Source organism: Cannabis sativa, chromosome 1 (assembly GCF_029168945.1).
Source record: "Cannabis sativa cultivar Pink pepper isolate KNU-18-1 chromosome 1, ASM2916894v1, whole genome shotgun sequence".
NCBI classification, from domain to species: domain Eukaryota; kingdom Viridiplantae; phylum Streptophyta; class Magnoliopsida; order Rosales; family Cannabaceae; genus Cannabis; species Cannabis sativa.
In genome coordinates this window covers 52,003,742-52,019,266 of record NC_083601.1, presented here as the reverse complement: position 1 = coordinate 52,019,266, position 15,525 = coordinate 52,003,742, and the positions used below count along the sequence as shown (strand labels likewise).

Sequence of the window (15,525 nt, the reverse complement as noted above, 5' to 3'; positions counted from 1 at the left end):
ATTTTTTTCTTTTTTTCATCTTCCCTAATTAATATTGAATCTGTAATATATATTTTTTTTAAGAGAACCTGTAAAACATACTTTTTTTTTATCAAGAAAGAGATAATCTTTATTAATAACTATAAAATGTTTTTTTTCTTTGGTACCGATAACCGTTCCTACTATTATTTGATATTTAACTACTGTCAAAAAACAGAAAAAAAAAAAAGAGTATTATTGGATTCAAATTGCAATTTTAGTATAAATTTCTTCCTAAAAAAATACATTTCTAATTCTAAGTATTACAATATTATATTATATATATGCATTATATAAAAGAAGTGTGTTTTTTTTTTTTTATTTTGTAGTATTTTTAGATGAATTTTTATATACTAACTAATAGTCTAATAACAAATTTATACTCATTAATTAAATAAAAATAGCAAAAATAGTAATAATAATTGTAATAAAAACATGCATACATTATTCAAATTTTTATATATTCATTATTCATTATCTATTATTAATAATTTAATAATCTTTTATTATTTATCATGAGTTAATAATAATATTTTTATTTAAATGAAAAGTGTCCTTTCGTTCTCTTAACTCCCATTCTAATTATTATATTAGCATTTAAAATTATAGTAAGTTTAATTTTGATGAAATGTGTAATTATAGGTTCTTTTATTTATGATATATAAAACTCAATTGTTATTTTCTTTAAATGCGTGTAGTGTATATTAATTATATTATTATAACCTATACTATAATAGATTTGACTGTAGCAATATCTTGCCCTATTTCATTTGCACTAATTTATATATATATACTTGAGATATATGAGAATTAGTTAGAAGATAAGTGATTTTTTTTTACTACTTTTATATTTTAATATATAGTATTTTGTTCTTTAATTAATAAGGCACATAAAAAGATACCCTACAAAAGAAAATATAATTTTATTGCCCTAGAGTTAGAATAAAAATATTATTATAGAATTGTTATTTACATTCTTATTATATATCTATATATAATTTCTATATATAATAAATATAAACCATGAAATGATTATGTTGTTTTTATTAATAATATCTATATATAATATTATATGTACATTCTTATTATATATTTCAATATTTCTTTTAATATTTTCATATTTAATAAATATGTAATGTTTACTATAATAAAATTAAAAAATAAAATAAGTAACGTATATATTATTATGATAGCATTATCTTACTATTATCTCTATAAATATTTCAGTTACCTTAATGACATTATTTGAGCAATATTAAGGAACCATATATTTTACCATAATGTGTGTTTAAATATACACTTATAAATCTCTATATATTATAGGTGTGCATAAATGGATCCAATATTATGAGAATCGACCGATCCAATTACAATTGACCACCAAACATTGGATATCCAATTGTGATCGGATCGAATTAGATGTTATTTTTAAATATTCAATTGGATCGGATCAGATGGTGAGGTTTCTAAAAATCCAATACATCCAACATCCAATCGAAATAAAATCTATATGTATATATGAAAATTAACATTAAAATTTTACTCTTTTTTTCTTGGATTGGATGAATCCAATCCAATCCAATACATACTGGACCTAAAATATTGGATGGATCCGATCTAATCCAAAAAATACTAAGTCTAAAATATTGGATAAACTCAAATTAAACCAATAAATATATATGATATACATCTAATGGATAGAACCGATCCAATCCAACATTCAATGAATGTTGGATCTATTGGATGATCGAAATTAATTGGATCGGATCGGATAGTAAAATCTAACATCCAATATATGATTAGATCGGATCTGGGTAGACATAAAAATATTAGATGTGATCCAATGAATATATGATTTTGTGCTATTATTTTTTATTTGGTAGTTACTATAATAATATTAATTAATTAGAAGTTAACATTATAAATAATATTAAATATATATTCATAAAATAAATTAATATATAAGTTCAATTATTATTATTATGAGACCGCGCAACGCGCGGTTATATATATAAATAAAGGAAAGCATAAGAGCATTGATGTGGCATCTTTTCCTTCCATTTCTCTATTTTCTCTATTTTCTTATGTTTTGTAATTTTTTTCTATTGAATAATAAGAAATAAATAATGTAACCTCCCCATTCTTAATTTTTTATAATCTATTAGTATTCTTTTAAACTATTAGTATTCTCATCTATATATATATAAATATTTTATTACACCCAAAAAATATGATATATGTATAGTAATTTTGTAAACCTATATAATTGATTAATCTTTAACAATTCAAAATATATGCATAGATATTTATATTGCAAAAAAATATATACATATAGCTATATTTATATATCTATCTATATATTTATCTATATATCTATATAAAGGAATGTTTTAAGGAGATGATGTGGCATCTTAAGCTTCTTATAATCTCTAATACTTATTTTTTACTTTTTTTAATTTTTTTCTTTTTAAATTGTGTTAAGTGTAACTTATCTACTTTTAATTTAATTATTTTTATCTCTTTTATTCACATTTCTTAACCTTTCCTCTTCTCTTCACATTTATTTTACATTATTTTTTTTAAACTCAAAAAAGAAAATTACCAATCTTTTTATTATCATATATTTTCTTCAATCTACCATATTTATTTGGTAAGATTTTCATACTCATTATTAGTCAATCAATATTCAATGAATATATGGATGTATAATTTCATTCGAAATGTAAGTTTAAAAAATTAATAAATAATAAATTATTCAATTCAAATAATAACAATTATAATAATTATAATAATAATAATAATAAACCATAAAAAAATGAGGTAATATTTTATATGAATTTTTTTCCATTTTTTTGTTTTCTCAATTTTCACATTGTTTAATTTTTTTTTTTTCATCAATTAAAATCTTTAAATCATTTATTATTTAATAATAAAAGTAGCATTATTTAATTGAAAAAATAAGTGACTTTTCATTTTTTATAACTCATAATCTAATATTATTTTGTGTTTTTCATCATTTTATTTTTCTTATTATTCAAATATATATTTTGCTGGCATTTTTTTAAAATTTTTTACTTTTTCTAATTTAATTTTTTTAAAATTTTAAAATAATAATAATAATAATAACATTCCCTATTTAAATAATTTTAAGCATTATAAATATATATTATTTTCCAATATAAAAATATACATAAAAGAATAAATTTATATATTTATATTTATTTATATTGTATTTGCTCTTTCATTTTTTTTTTTTAATTTTCTTTTGTTAATTTTTTTCTATTTAATCATTTATGTTCAATATTAATGTAGTTTTATTTAGTTGAAAAAGTTAATGACCTTTCATTTTTATAACTCTAATTCTAAATTATTTTATTATTATAACCCCTTTCTTATTTATTATTTTATTATTAACTCCATTCAATTTATAAAAAATATAATTAATATTCGGTTACAATATAATTATTCCACTTCAAAACTTCTATTAGATTGAATACCACTATATATACATGTATTGGGATGTGCAATATGTAAGGGTTTGTAAATTAGAATATCTTTTAAAATGTAAATTCTTAATTTTCATTACTATTTTGTTTAATGTTGTTTATATATTTTAGTATGTATTATTTTTTTCTTTCTTTGAATCAATCAAACTATGTTTATCATTTTTTTAATTGAAGAAGTTGTCTAATTCTAACACTTTTTTTCAGTATAAATTTTGTCTTCGTCGTAGTCCACCACGGCTCCAACTACAAAGCTTATGGAAAAACAACTCTATTCATTATATTTTTATCATCGAATTCAATACCAATAACGAAATCGTGAATAAAAATAAAATTTTTGTACATCTATAATTGTGATGTTAAAATATGTGAGGTGACATCTTCTTCTTTTAATATTCTTTTTTTTTTTTTAAATTGCAGTGTTTTTTTAATAATTTTTTTCACTTAATGATTATAATAAAAAATATAACATCCTTATCTTTAATCCCTAATAATACTATTAGTTATACGTTTTTTTCAATTCAATTTCTCCATCTATATAGCAATTTTAACTAAATACAAAATTTATGTAATATCTATCTATATATCTATATAATATTGATGTTAAACAATATAAAATGACATCCTAGAGTTATGTTTCATATTTTTATTTTTTCAATTTTTTTATTTATTTAGAATTTTTATTATTACCTCAAGATAAAAATTTGTAACAAAAAATAACTATGTATTATTTGTATAATTTTATTATTTATGTTTGTATTAATATTTTTTTTATTAATTATTACAACTATTTGTTTTCTTCTATTAAAAAAACTATTTATATTCTTTGTATAGTTTTTATTTTTTTAATGTTCGTATATAGTCCCAAATACAATTGTTTATTGGGTTAAAATTTTAGAGTTTAGTTATATATTAATGTTTATATATATGTATTAATTTTTTATATTCCATTTTCATATTATAAAATTTTCCTAATGTGCTCTATCTTTTTTTATTATTAATCTATATAATTAAACGAGTAACTCACATTTACATTTATTATTATTATTATTATTATTATTATTATTATTATTATTATTATTATTGGTGTAACTTATGACTACATCTATTATAATCTAATCATATTAAATAATAATAATAATAATAAATTGTATATTATTACAATTAAATTATATGCACAGAACTCATGTCTTTTCATATTTTTTTATAAATCTTATTATTTATTGTTATATAAGATATTCTTATTCTTATAAATAATATATATGCATGAAATTTATTGAATCTTTTAGTTTTCTAAAATTTCCAATACATATATATTGAAAAATATATTTATAATTTAAATTTATATATATAGTTCATATAAATTGAAAAAAATTATATATATAAATTTTTATGAATTTTATTTTTTAAAAGATTTATTAGTGACTAATATAATATATATTTCCTATGCATATAAGTTTCTAATACTATACAAATGAGTAAAAGATCTGCTATATTTTCTAAATCGAAATAAATTTAAGTGACATCTTATATTCATTTAGTTAAAATTTTAGAGTTTTGAGAATAGCACATATATTTGGTACCAAAAAAGTAATAACAATTTACTGTATACTACATAATATTTTTTTCTTTTACATATTTTATACACAAAATTGTGTATTTTTTTCTTTCTATATAGTCCTATTAGCTTGATTTATTACAAACACTCTTTTTATTATTACACTTTAAGATACAAATTTCATATTGTTAAAACTAATTCTATAATCTAAAATTTTAAATATTTATATAATAACAAACTATCTTAATATTTTTTATAAATATTTGTTTTTTTTTGGTTCATTTATTCAGTAAGTCAAACATATCAAGTAAGCTACACACAAAAAAAAAATAATATTACAGAATAATAAATGATACTTAGATAGTTTTAACATCATTCTTTGTAGTTAAAAGGAAAAAAAGTCTAAATAGGTTTTTAAATAATAATAAAAAAAATTGCATAATCAGTCACAAGACGAGTTTATTAAACTTAAAAATTATTAGTTTTATTTATTTTATTATAAAAATACATGCAATTTCTTTGTTAATTCTACAATTTTTAATATTTGTCATAAAATTACAATTTTCTACATATTTTGACAATAACAAATTATTCGTTTAAAATTTCAAGTGTTATTTCATTTATAATACACACATTAAAATGTTATATTTTATTTTATAAAAAAAAAATATTATATTTTATATTATATCACTTAATTAATATAAAATTTTCAAAATATAAAGATATTACAAAAATTGGGTAACACCGCGCAAAGCGCGGCTTAGTTCCCTAGTTTTAGATAGTTTTGCTGCTAATATTCTTTTTATTATAATTATTAAATTAAATTATATTTATTTATTTTTTTGAGAATAAATTATATTTGAGTTAATAATAATAATAATAATAATAATGAGTTTTTTTATTTTTGCACTTCAAAGTAGTTTTTTTTTTGTGCATTTTTACGGAATTCTACATGGAAACTCCAATTGCAACTAGCGCTGCAACCTAAATCACAACAAAAAATCGTATATAAACTTATATTGCAATTAAAGCTGCAACCACTTTAGAAACTAAACCGTAAATTTAAAAAAGAAAAAAAAATAAAAAAAACAGTAAATGGGTAATCCCCTAATAATAATAATAATAATAATAATAATAATCTATATCTATATATAAAGGAAAGTTTAGAAGAGTTGATGTGGCATGCTTAACTTCTTATTATTCTCCAAAGCTTATTTTTCTCTTTTTCTAATTATTTTATTCTCCTTTTTTTTTGTTGAAATTATTAATGTATGTATTTTTACAAATGTTTCAGTTCAAAAATATGTAACCTATATACGTTAACTTAATCCTTATTAATATTCTAACTTAAAAAAAAAACCTATAAAAATCATTAATGTATATCCTATGAAAAGTTATACCAAATGTTAACTTATACGTTAACTTATTAATTATTACATTAATACCAAAATTTATATTGAGTTATTTTATATTATGTCTTATTATATGACTTTAAGTTAAAATATTAGAATTATATATGCATTGATTTTGATATTTTGACCGACATTTTTTATTTATTCCAACTTTAATGTTGCATACATAAATAAAAAAGAGTTAAATTTGAAAGGTGTAAGATAGTCTTGGAGCTATATATATGCTTCATTAGTTGTCTTTGTTATTGATATACATTGCTTTAGATTTCTTTATATACACTATACTATCAATAGTACTATGTGTGGTCTGGGTGAAGTCCATGACTGATTCCATGTAATTATTTTTTTTTTAATGATCGATATATATATCATGTGTGGTCTGAGGTATGTATAGATTGCATACGATATATTATTTGAGAATATAGTTTAATTTATATATTTTTTTTATCATATTTAGATTTTTTCGCTTTTTTTTTTTTTTTTTTTTTTTGAAACAGAGATTTTATGCATTTAGTTAATTTTTTTTTATGTATTTACATTGCAGGAAAGATTCTTAATACTTTGATAAGACATAACTGGTATTATGTTGGCTGTATAAGACTTGCATTTTTTTTTCCAAGAAGCCGAACAAACTCTAAGAAAGTTCTTGCCCAAATATTATTATAATATGATTGAGCACAGTACATTCTATACAATTTTCTATTTTTACATCTTGCAACAATTTTATGTTGTTGCTCAAAAAATGATTTTGGTAATTTTTTTACCTCTATATTTATCTATATATATATATATATATATATATTTAGGGTTAAGATTTATATTACTTGTCCTTTCCCTTAAGGTAGAATTTTTATTTCTCCATATACAGTATATATAATGGTCTTTTTCTTTTTTTTTTTTCTATGAATTTTGGCAATTTAGGATTCAATATTATTAATCCACTAAACTTATTGAAGATCATTCCAATCCTTACCAAGTAGTCTATTCAATATAGATGGCGTAAGTACGTATAATGCTAATTTATTTATCTAGATACTAATATTACTGGTATAATTAGATTTCTCTCAATAATGTTTATATATTTATGTATTCTCTGTAATTTTATGTCTCCCATTATAATTGTTTTCCACAAAATATAAATGAAAAATATAAAAGGAAGCAATGAAATTTTTTTGGAGTTGATATTATATATTTTGGAGATTCATTTCACTTATTGCAGTTTATTTATATATATAAATATATATATTAATCACTTTATTCTCCATATATATATTTTTAATTTAACAAATAAAAATTCTTCATATAGATATATTATTTTTTTTGAAGATTTGTTTCAGTAACTACAGTATGTATATATATTAATAATTGAATGGAGCTAGGTTCTAATTAGCACAAAAAAAGAAGGATAAATTAATGAAAGATTTAGGCTCTATGCTTGCCATTAAAATATATATATTGTTAATAGATTTTATAGTGCTAAATAAATACTATTTAATGATAATTTGTTCAAGAATAAAAATTTGACCAATAAGTCGTTGAACAAAACTTGATACTTTTTTTAAGCTACCATGATTAGTTTGTATAACTTTTTTTGAGGGATTGATGTAGGTTTGGGCAATACGATTAGTGTTATGTGTATAACATACTCTTTATGTGAATGCATTATGTAAATAATGTATTTTCATTCAATGCTTTCACATATTAAAATGATAAGAAAAATAAGAAGAGCTAGAACAAATTTAAGAATTAATTTTAGAGAAATAAAAAGAAGTTTCTAATACTATACAAATAAGTAAAAGACGGTTATATTTTCTAAATCACAAATAAGTTTAAGTGACATTTTATATTCATTTAGTTAAAATTTTAGAATTTTGAGAATAACACATATATTTGGTCTCAAAAAAAATTAAACTGAGCATGCATGCTTATATTAATCTTGTAATAACAATTCATTCTATACTACATAATATTTTTTTTCTTTTACATATTTTATATACAAAATTGTGTATTTTTTTTATACGGTCCTATTAGCTTGGTGTATTACAAGCTCTTTTTTTATTATATTATACTTTAAGATACAAATTTCATATTTATATAATTTGATAAAATTAATTCTATAATCTAAACTTTTAAATACTTATATAATAACAAGCTATCTTAATAATTTTATAGATATTTGTCTTTTTTTTTCGTTTATTTAGTGAGTCAAACATATCATACTTAGATAGTTTTACATCATTCTTTGTAGTTGAAGGAGAAAAAGTCTAAATAGGTTTTTAAATAATAATAAATAAATTGCATAATCAGTCATAAGACGAGTTTATTAAACTTAAAAATTATTTTTTATTTGTTTTATTATAAAAATATATGCAATTTTTCTATTAATTCTACAATTTTTAATATTTGTCATAAAATTACAATTTTCTACATATTTTGACAATAACAAATTTCGTTTATAATTTCAAGTGTTATTTCATGTATAATACACACATCAAAATGTTAAATATTATTCTATAAAAAAATGTTATATTGTATACTATATCACTTAATTAATTTAAAAAATTCAAAATATAAAAATATTACAAAAATTGGATAATACCGCGCAAAGCGCGGCTTAATTTACTAGTAATAATAATAAAGCAAATTTCATATTTTAACCCTAAAAATCCTCACCATTTGCCGCCCTGACCATCTCCGTCGACACGCAGCCCTTCCCTACTGTGGACTGGCGCCATCACCCACCTAACGAAGGTATCAATCGATGTGCTTTGGTTAGGGTTTCAATCTTTATGCAAAATCTCAACCTTTGAAGCTTTTCCTATGAAATTTTACGTTCTTCAGTGACTCTCTGATTTTGTTGCTTCAGTCTTTGGAAGTTAGGTAACTAACAACTTTTCTCTTTTGATTCCACAGATAAATCACGACAAAGTTTGTAAATCTCCTTCTACTAATTTGAGGTACACTACTCAAGCAATTCCCGTTCTTTCAATTCAATTTTTGTTCATCTTTAATGCTCATTCTATACGTGTATTTTACATCTTTTCTCAAGGAAATTGCTTAATTATTTAAGTTCCATAGGAGGTTTGTGCTAGCAAATATAAGTTAAAGATATGGATGATCCAATTTCTGTCTGTAGGTGCTTAAATCAAATCAACCACGAACATTTTAAGTGATACATAATTGAAAGTGGAGTTTTCAAGAGTTGGAGATTTGTGTGGTTGAACTTGAACTGTTCTATTTTTCTTTCCTTTTTAGGCATTCATTTGATTTTGAAACTATTGAGTTGCCAGGAGTAATAATTCAAATTTTTGCTGTCTAATAGTTTGGTTTTTCATAAGTAGTTTATTAATTTAAACTGTCTGTTTATACATTGAAAAATCCAAGGATTTTGAAGTTTGCTCAATTTGGATGAAATTTTATATGTTATACGTATGTCCATTTGGGCCTAGATGTAATCAAATGTTTTTAAATTTGAAAACCTTATTTTTGATCAGTTTATAATGGCGGCTCCTGGTGTGGAGTGGCACGTGCGACCTCCAAACCCAAAGAATCCGATCGTTTTCTTTGACATTACAATCGGCACCATCCCTGCCGGGCGCATCAAAATGGAGCTGTTCGCTGACATTGCACCCAAAACTTCCGAAAACTTCAGGCAGTTCTGTACTGGGGAGTACAGAAAAGCTGGGCTCCCTGTTGGCTATAAAGGCTCTCAGTTTCACAGGGTCATTAAAGATTTCATGATTCAAGCTGGTGATTTTCTCAAGGTTACCTGTCTCTTTCTCTCTCTCTCTCTATAGTAATTGCTATGTGGCACGTAGGTACCGGGGACTCAAACATCAGACCTACCCCTCTTGAGTCATCCTCTCTCTTCTTTAAGTTCCTCAACAACTCTATTCAGATTTTGATTTGGAAGATTCTTTTGGCTTTGCAGGGTGATGGCAGTGGTTGTGTTTCTGTCTATGGTCATAAGTTTGACGATGAAAATTTCACTGCTAAACACACTGGTCCTGGCCTCTTATCAATGGTATGCTTCCACTTCTATCACACTAATGTTATGTTGTTTCTGATCACTCATATAATTTTTTTTTTCTTTAAAGTTCCAACTCGAAGACATTCTCAATTCTAGTTTCCAGCTAATTTATTTTATAAAGTTTATCTTATTATTGTGAGTTGTTCATTCAAATTATCCAATCAGATATTGTTGTTTGATGCTTGCTTAGGATAACTTTGCATCACATGAAAATAAGATAGCTACAAATGCAAATGACTGAGTGAGTTGCTTGTCTTTTTACAGTGAAATAAATAAGAAAAAAGAATAGGGTATGAATAGTTTGCTCATTTAGAAACAGAAATTCCTCTTTTTGATTAAATACCGCATTTTTTATTGATGGGGGAAAGAATAACATATGGTGATGATAAGGTATGATCTCCTACAATGGAAGATGATAAGAGATCATCTTGATGAATATCACAGGTTCCAATTTCTTAGTAAAAAGAAACACATTAAAATCCCTAGTCTTATAGATACAAACAGCTACCCATAATTTGATTAATCCCTCAAATTCTACACCCTAAAGATCCTATTGTTTTTTTCTAGCCAAAGAGCCCAAGGAGAGTAGCCAGCTGAAAACTTTGACCTCTGAAGGGATTACGGTCTTCCAAATGTAGGGAAATTATGAGAAGTGCCTCTTGAAATGATTAGGATAAAGATAGTCCAAAGTTCTTACTGGAATAGTATTATTTCATACCAGGTGGATTATATGAATATATGATAAAAAACACATTGGAAAATTATATAATCTCAGCCCTCTTCTATCTAGCATTCCAAACACATCCTTAAGGAAACCAACTTTACATAAGATAAGTCACAGAATTTCTAGTGAATTTTTTTTTCCCTTGAGTGGTATACTGGTATAGTTGTGAAGTTTCAGCTAACATCGTGTAGTTCCTTGGTATACTGATATAGCTGTAAAGTTTCAACCAACACAGTATGGTTCCTTCAAGTTTCTCATTGTAATATTCCTTGGGGTTGGAGCCCTCTTTAGGTTTGACAGAATTCAAATTTAAAGTCCCTCTCTCTTTATGATGGCTCTTCCCACTGAAATTTTATCTGTGTGTAATTCACATAGGCATCCTTGGGGTTTTGGGTATATCTTGTTCTCCAACCCTTGAGAAGCGATGCAATTCTGGTGGAGTTTTTACTAAAATTTGCAGTGTGCCTCCAAAAGAGCTTCCAAATCGTGTTTGGAATTTTTCTCGCCATTTCTCCTCTTTGCTTATGTATTTTTCTCGTCAACATGCTAATGGTGATACTGAATATGCACTGCTAATATTATTTAGTTATCAATTAGTTTCTTTGGTGAAATCCTTTCTTTCTCAAGTTTTATGAGAAAAAAGATTTGATTTTGTAGACTGATGGCAAGTTTTTCATTTTCCTCCTCTTTCAGGCAAACAGTGGGCCAAATACCAATGGATGTCAGGTAATCTCTTAAACTTTTAACATTCGAACAGACATACATAAGGATACCCACAAAGCCACTACTCTCAAATGCATTTACTAATCATATATTAAGTGATTGGCACTTTGTGTGTGTTTTCAAATGGCCTAGTATTCATATTCAACTTTTCAGTTCTTTAGTACTAATTATTTATTTCTTCTTACGACTAACATCACTAAAATTTCCTTGTTTATATAAAGTAAATGGCATACATTATGATCTGCATTCTTCCCCTTGTCCTTTTCATTATAAAATAAATTCCATAGTGGAATGAAGAGTATCAAAATTTTCAAGGAGTTTTTGTTTTTCGAATTTGTTAAATATTCAAATTGTATCAACTACCGAGTATTGACTAAACTTTTTCTCATTCCATTGTTGAACACAGTTCTTCATTACTTGTGCTAAGTGCGATTGGCTGGATAACAAGCATGTTGTTTTCGGGGTATGTACAGTACATTCTAAGATATGTTGTTTTCTGTGACAAATTGTTTTCTTTCCCTGGTAAATTTTCTATATAGATAGTCATGATATTAGATCTGAAGTTGATCGTGGAACCGATCGAAATTTAAAAAATTGTATATTTAATTTATTATGTATAAGGTCATGCTTTATAGTTTTCATGCATTCAATTGTGTTTTTTTTTGTTTCTTTTTCTTTTGGGTGCAGAGAGTACTTGGAGATGGTCTTTTGGTAGTTAGGAAGATTGAGAATGTGGCTACTGGACCCAACAACAGGCCTAAATTGGCATGTATCATTGCGGAGTGTGGGGAGATGTAAGAGACTTTTCACTGCAACTCTTTTTATTATTGACCACTTAATGTGTAGAGATTTTCTTATTATAAAAATAAAAAGAATAATATTATATTTTAGTTTTTATGAAAAGCATAAACGAAAACATACCCAAATTGGTAAGCTAGCAAGAGCGGCGGGTCATATGAAAGATCCATCTTTGGAAATTTAAGAGAGGTGAAAAGGGTAAGAAAATAGAAAAGTCTTGATGATGATGAGATATTATTTGAAAATACTATCTGCTATTAACAAATGTTATAATTAGGTTAAAATGTGACATATTATATATTAATGTGAAGTTAATGTATATAATGTGTTTGGTGATTAAATTATATAATATATAGTTTGATAATTTAGTAACATTAGAAAAATGGATTTGTAACTTATGAATCACATTTGCTTAATTGTGGAAATATGCGAGTTATTACACAAAGATGTCATGAGATTAAAAACTATGATAATGTCGTTGTTGGAAAATGTTTTTAACTCATTTATATCAGTAAAATGAGTGTTGAAACGTTTGTGGAAAAGTTGGCTGGGAGAGGGAGGTACAAAATTGAAATTTGAGTTGGCTGGAAATGCATCTGGCGATGTTGCCTGGCATTGGGCGACATGTCACCTGGAAGTTGACGTTATGGGGTTTTCGATGTTTTAAACGTATTTGAAGAGGCTTAATGGTTTTGCTCCCAATTTCTAAAAAAACATTGCAAAATGTGTCTCTTAAATGGGGACGTTTTCAGCATCAATGCCAACATTCTAAACCCTATTTACTCCCCTAAATTCAATTGGTAACTATCATGAGGTGTGAGGTTCAAATGTAGTTCACCTACACCATAAATGAGTACCTATGACTCACTCTTTGACACATTTGTTTTCTATCTATTGAACACTAGTTAGAAGACTCTCTAGGCTTGATTATTCTCAAAAACTTTTACATCTTTCACCGAGTGCTTGGTAGTAGGGGGGAAATAATTTTTTGAACAAAGGTGTTGAAACCTTGTTCAAGTTTTAGTGATCCCCCTCTTGCTACACTTATGCGTTCTTTTTTCTCTCTTATACAATAGTATACTATATTATATTCTCCAATTGCTTTTTATATTTACATGTATTTCATGCTTTGAGTTATAATTATAATCGTATTCTTCTTTTGTCTTTGTGTGTTTTTAGAATTGTAACACTTATTTATATCTTTTTATAGTCCTTGTATTGTTAGTATTGAGTTGTAATTTTCTTGATTTATTTTATTCATCTTAATATATTGCTTCTATTGATTTGTATTTTTCCTTAAAGAGCCTCCATCTTGTTGAGTCCTATCAAGTCAATGCCAAAGTCATAAAAAGACTGCTCATTGAGCCAACCCCAAAGCCATAAATAAGATTGCCTTTCGAGCCTCTATCGAGAGTCATCGAGATTATCAAAAAAAGAAACAATCTTTTTATCTGACTGTATAAGGAATTGTCAGTGCAGTGTGCTAGACTGGGAGGGTGAAGCAATGTCATGTATGGGGTTCGAGATGCCTGTTTGAGGTGGAGTTTTGTTGATATCTAGGAAATAGAAAGTGGGGGAAAGGTAAGGATGAAGAAGGTGGCGGTTCGTCTGGGGTGGCATATGTGTGTGCGTGTGTGTGTGAGAGAGAGAGAGAGAGAGAGAGAGAGAGAGAGAGAGAGATTAATAAGAGAAGTATTTAGGAGTACTAAAATACAAAATAATATATTTAGGTATAGTGTAAAAGATGATATATTTTTATGAATAAATATTGTTTTGGATCCCGTGTTTAGTAAAAATTATTAATTGGACCATCTGTTTTGTTAAATGATAAATTAAATTTTGTATTTTGAAAATTGTACGAAATAGTACCTTGAATTGATTTTTTTTTGAATAATTAGCATATTTGCCCCCTCAACTTATGACACTACTGTATTATGCCCCCTAAAATATATGGTCTGTTAATAATACCCCTTTATATTTTACACTTGTAGAAATATAGTCCTTCTGTTAGCATTCCATCCATTTTGCTGTTAATTGCTAATTAAAACGACAGGTGTCACCTATTTATTTGTCTAAAAAACTAATATTCTAAAAATTATTTAATATATATAAAATAAAAACACATAATTAATAAATACATAAAATATTAATAATTAAATTAATTTTAAAATAGAATGTTTACACAAAAATGTTAAAACTGTTTTTTAATTAAAAAAAATTAATCATTCTGCTTCTTCATCTTCTTCTTTTTTTTTATTTTTTCTTTTTCTTACTTACTTTCTCAATAACCAAAAACGTTATATTACCACCTAAAAATATGCCAGCCGCTTGAACTTTCGTCAAATCTCTCGTCCAGTCCCTCACCCATTCCTCATCGTTCGCCACCCCTACTTACCTAAGCAAATAGAGGACGAAAGTGAGAAAGAAAGAGATTTGAGAGATGAGAGACACGTAGGCGCATAGGGCTTCAAATCAGAATAATGAGACAGAGGGAGAGAGGAGTATATGAGAATTAGAAGCATCAAACTTTTGGGTTTTGTGAGTGCATTAGATCTGATTTAGGGTACTTTTATTTGTCTTTCACGATTTTCTCTGCACAGTAACCTGTAATGTTTTTTTTCTTTTATCAATTACTAACCTTTTAATTTGAATAGGAATATATAGATGATCTTTAATTTAATATGAATCTTTCATATATATAGAAGCATCGGTGATGCAATGGTTTTTCTGGGTTGTGATTTTTGGTTTTATTGTAATTA

The 15,525-nt window shown here is 25.1% G+C and overlaps 1 protein-coding gene across 2 annotated transcripts; it reads left to right on the top strand.

The window, feature by feature from the left end:
* Nucleotides 1–9,092: 9,092 nt before the first annotated feature.
* On the top strand, nucleotides 9,093–13,083 carry LOC115705383 (peptidyl-prolyl cis-trans isomerase CYP22). 2 transcript variants are annotated; one of them, XM_030632717.2, is made up of 7 exons: nucleotides 9,093–9,242; nucleotides 9,405–9,448; nucleotides 9,986–10,255; nucleotides 10,423–10,515; nucleotides 11,939–11,971; nucleotides 12,375–12,431; nucleotides 12,656–13,083. In XM_030632717.2, exons 3-7 carry the CDS (start codon nucleotides 9,992–9,994, stop codon nucleotides 12,764–12,766), a joined length of 558 nt encoding a protein of 185 aa, XP_030488577.1. In that variant the 5' UTR covers nucleotides 9,093–9,242; nucleotides 9,405–9,448; nucleotides 9,986–9,991; the 3' UTR covers nucleotides 12,767–13,083. The 2 variants fall into 2 exon arrangements, with proteins under 2 accessions (XP_030488577.1, XP_030488578.1); XM_030632718.2 differs by having other exon boundaries at nucleotides 9,148–9,262.
* The last annotated feature ends 2,442 nt before the right edge of the window (nucleotides 13,084–15,525 follow it).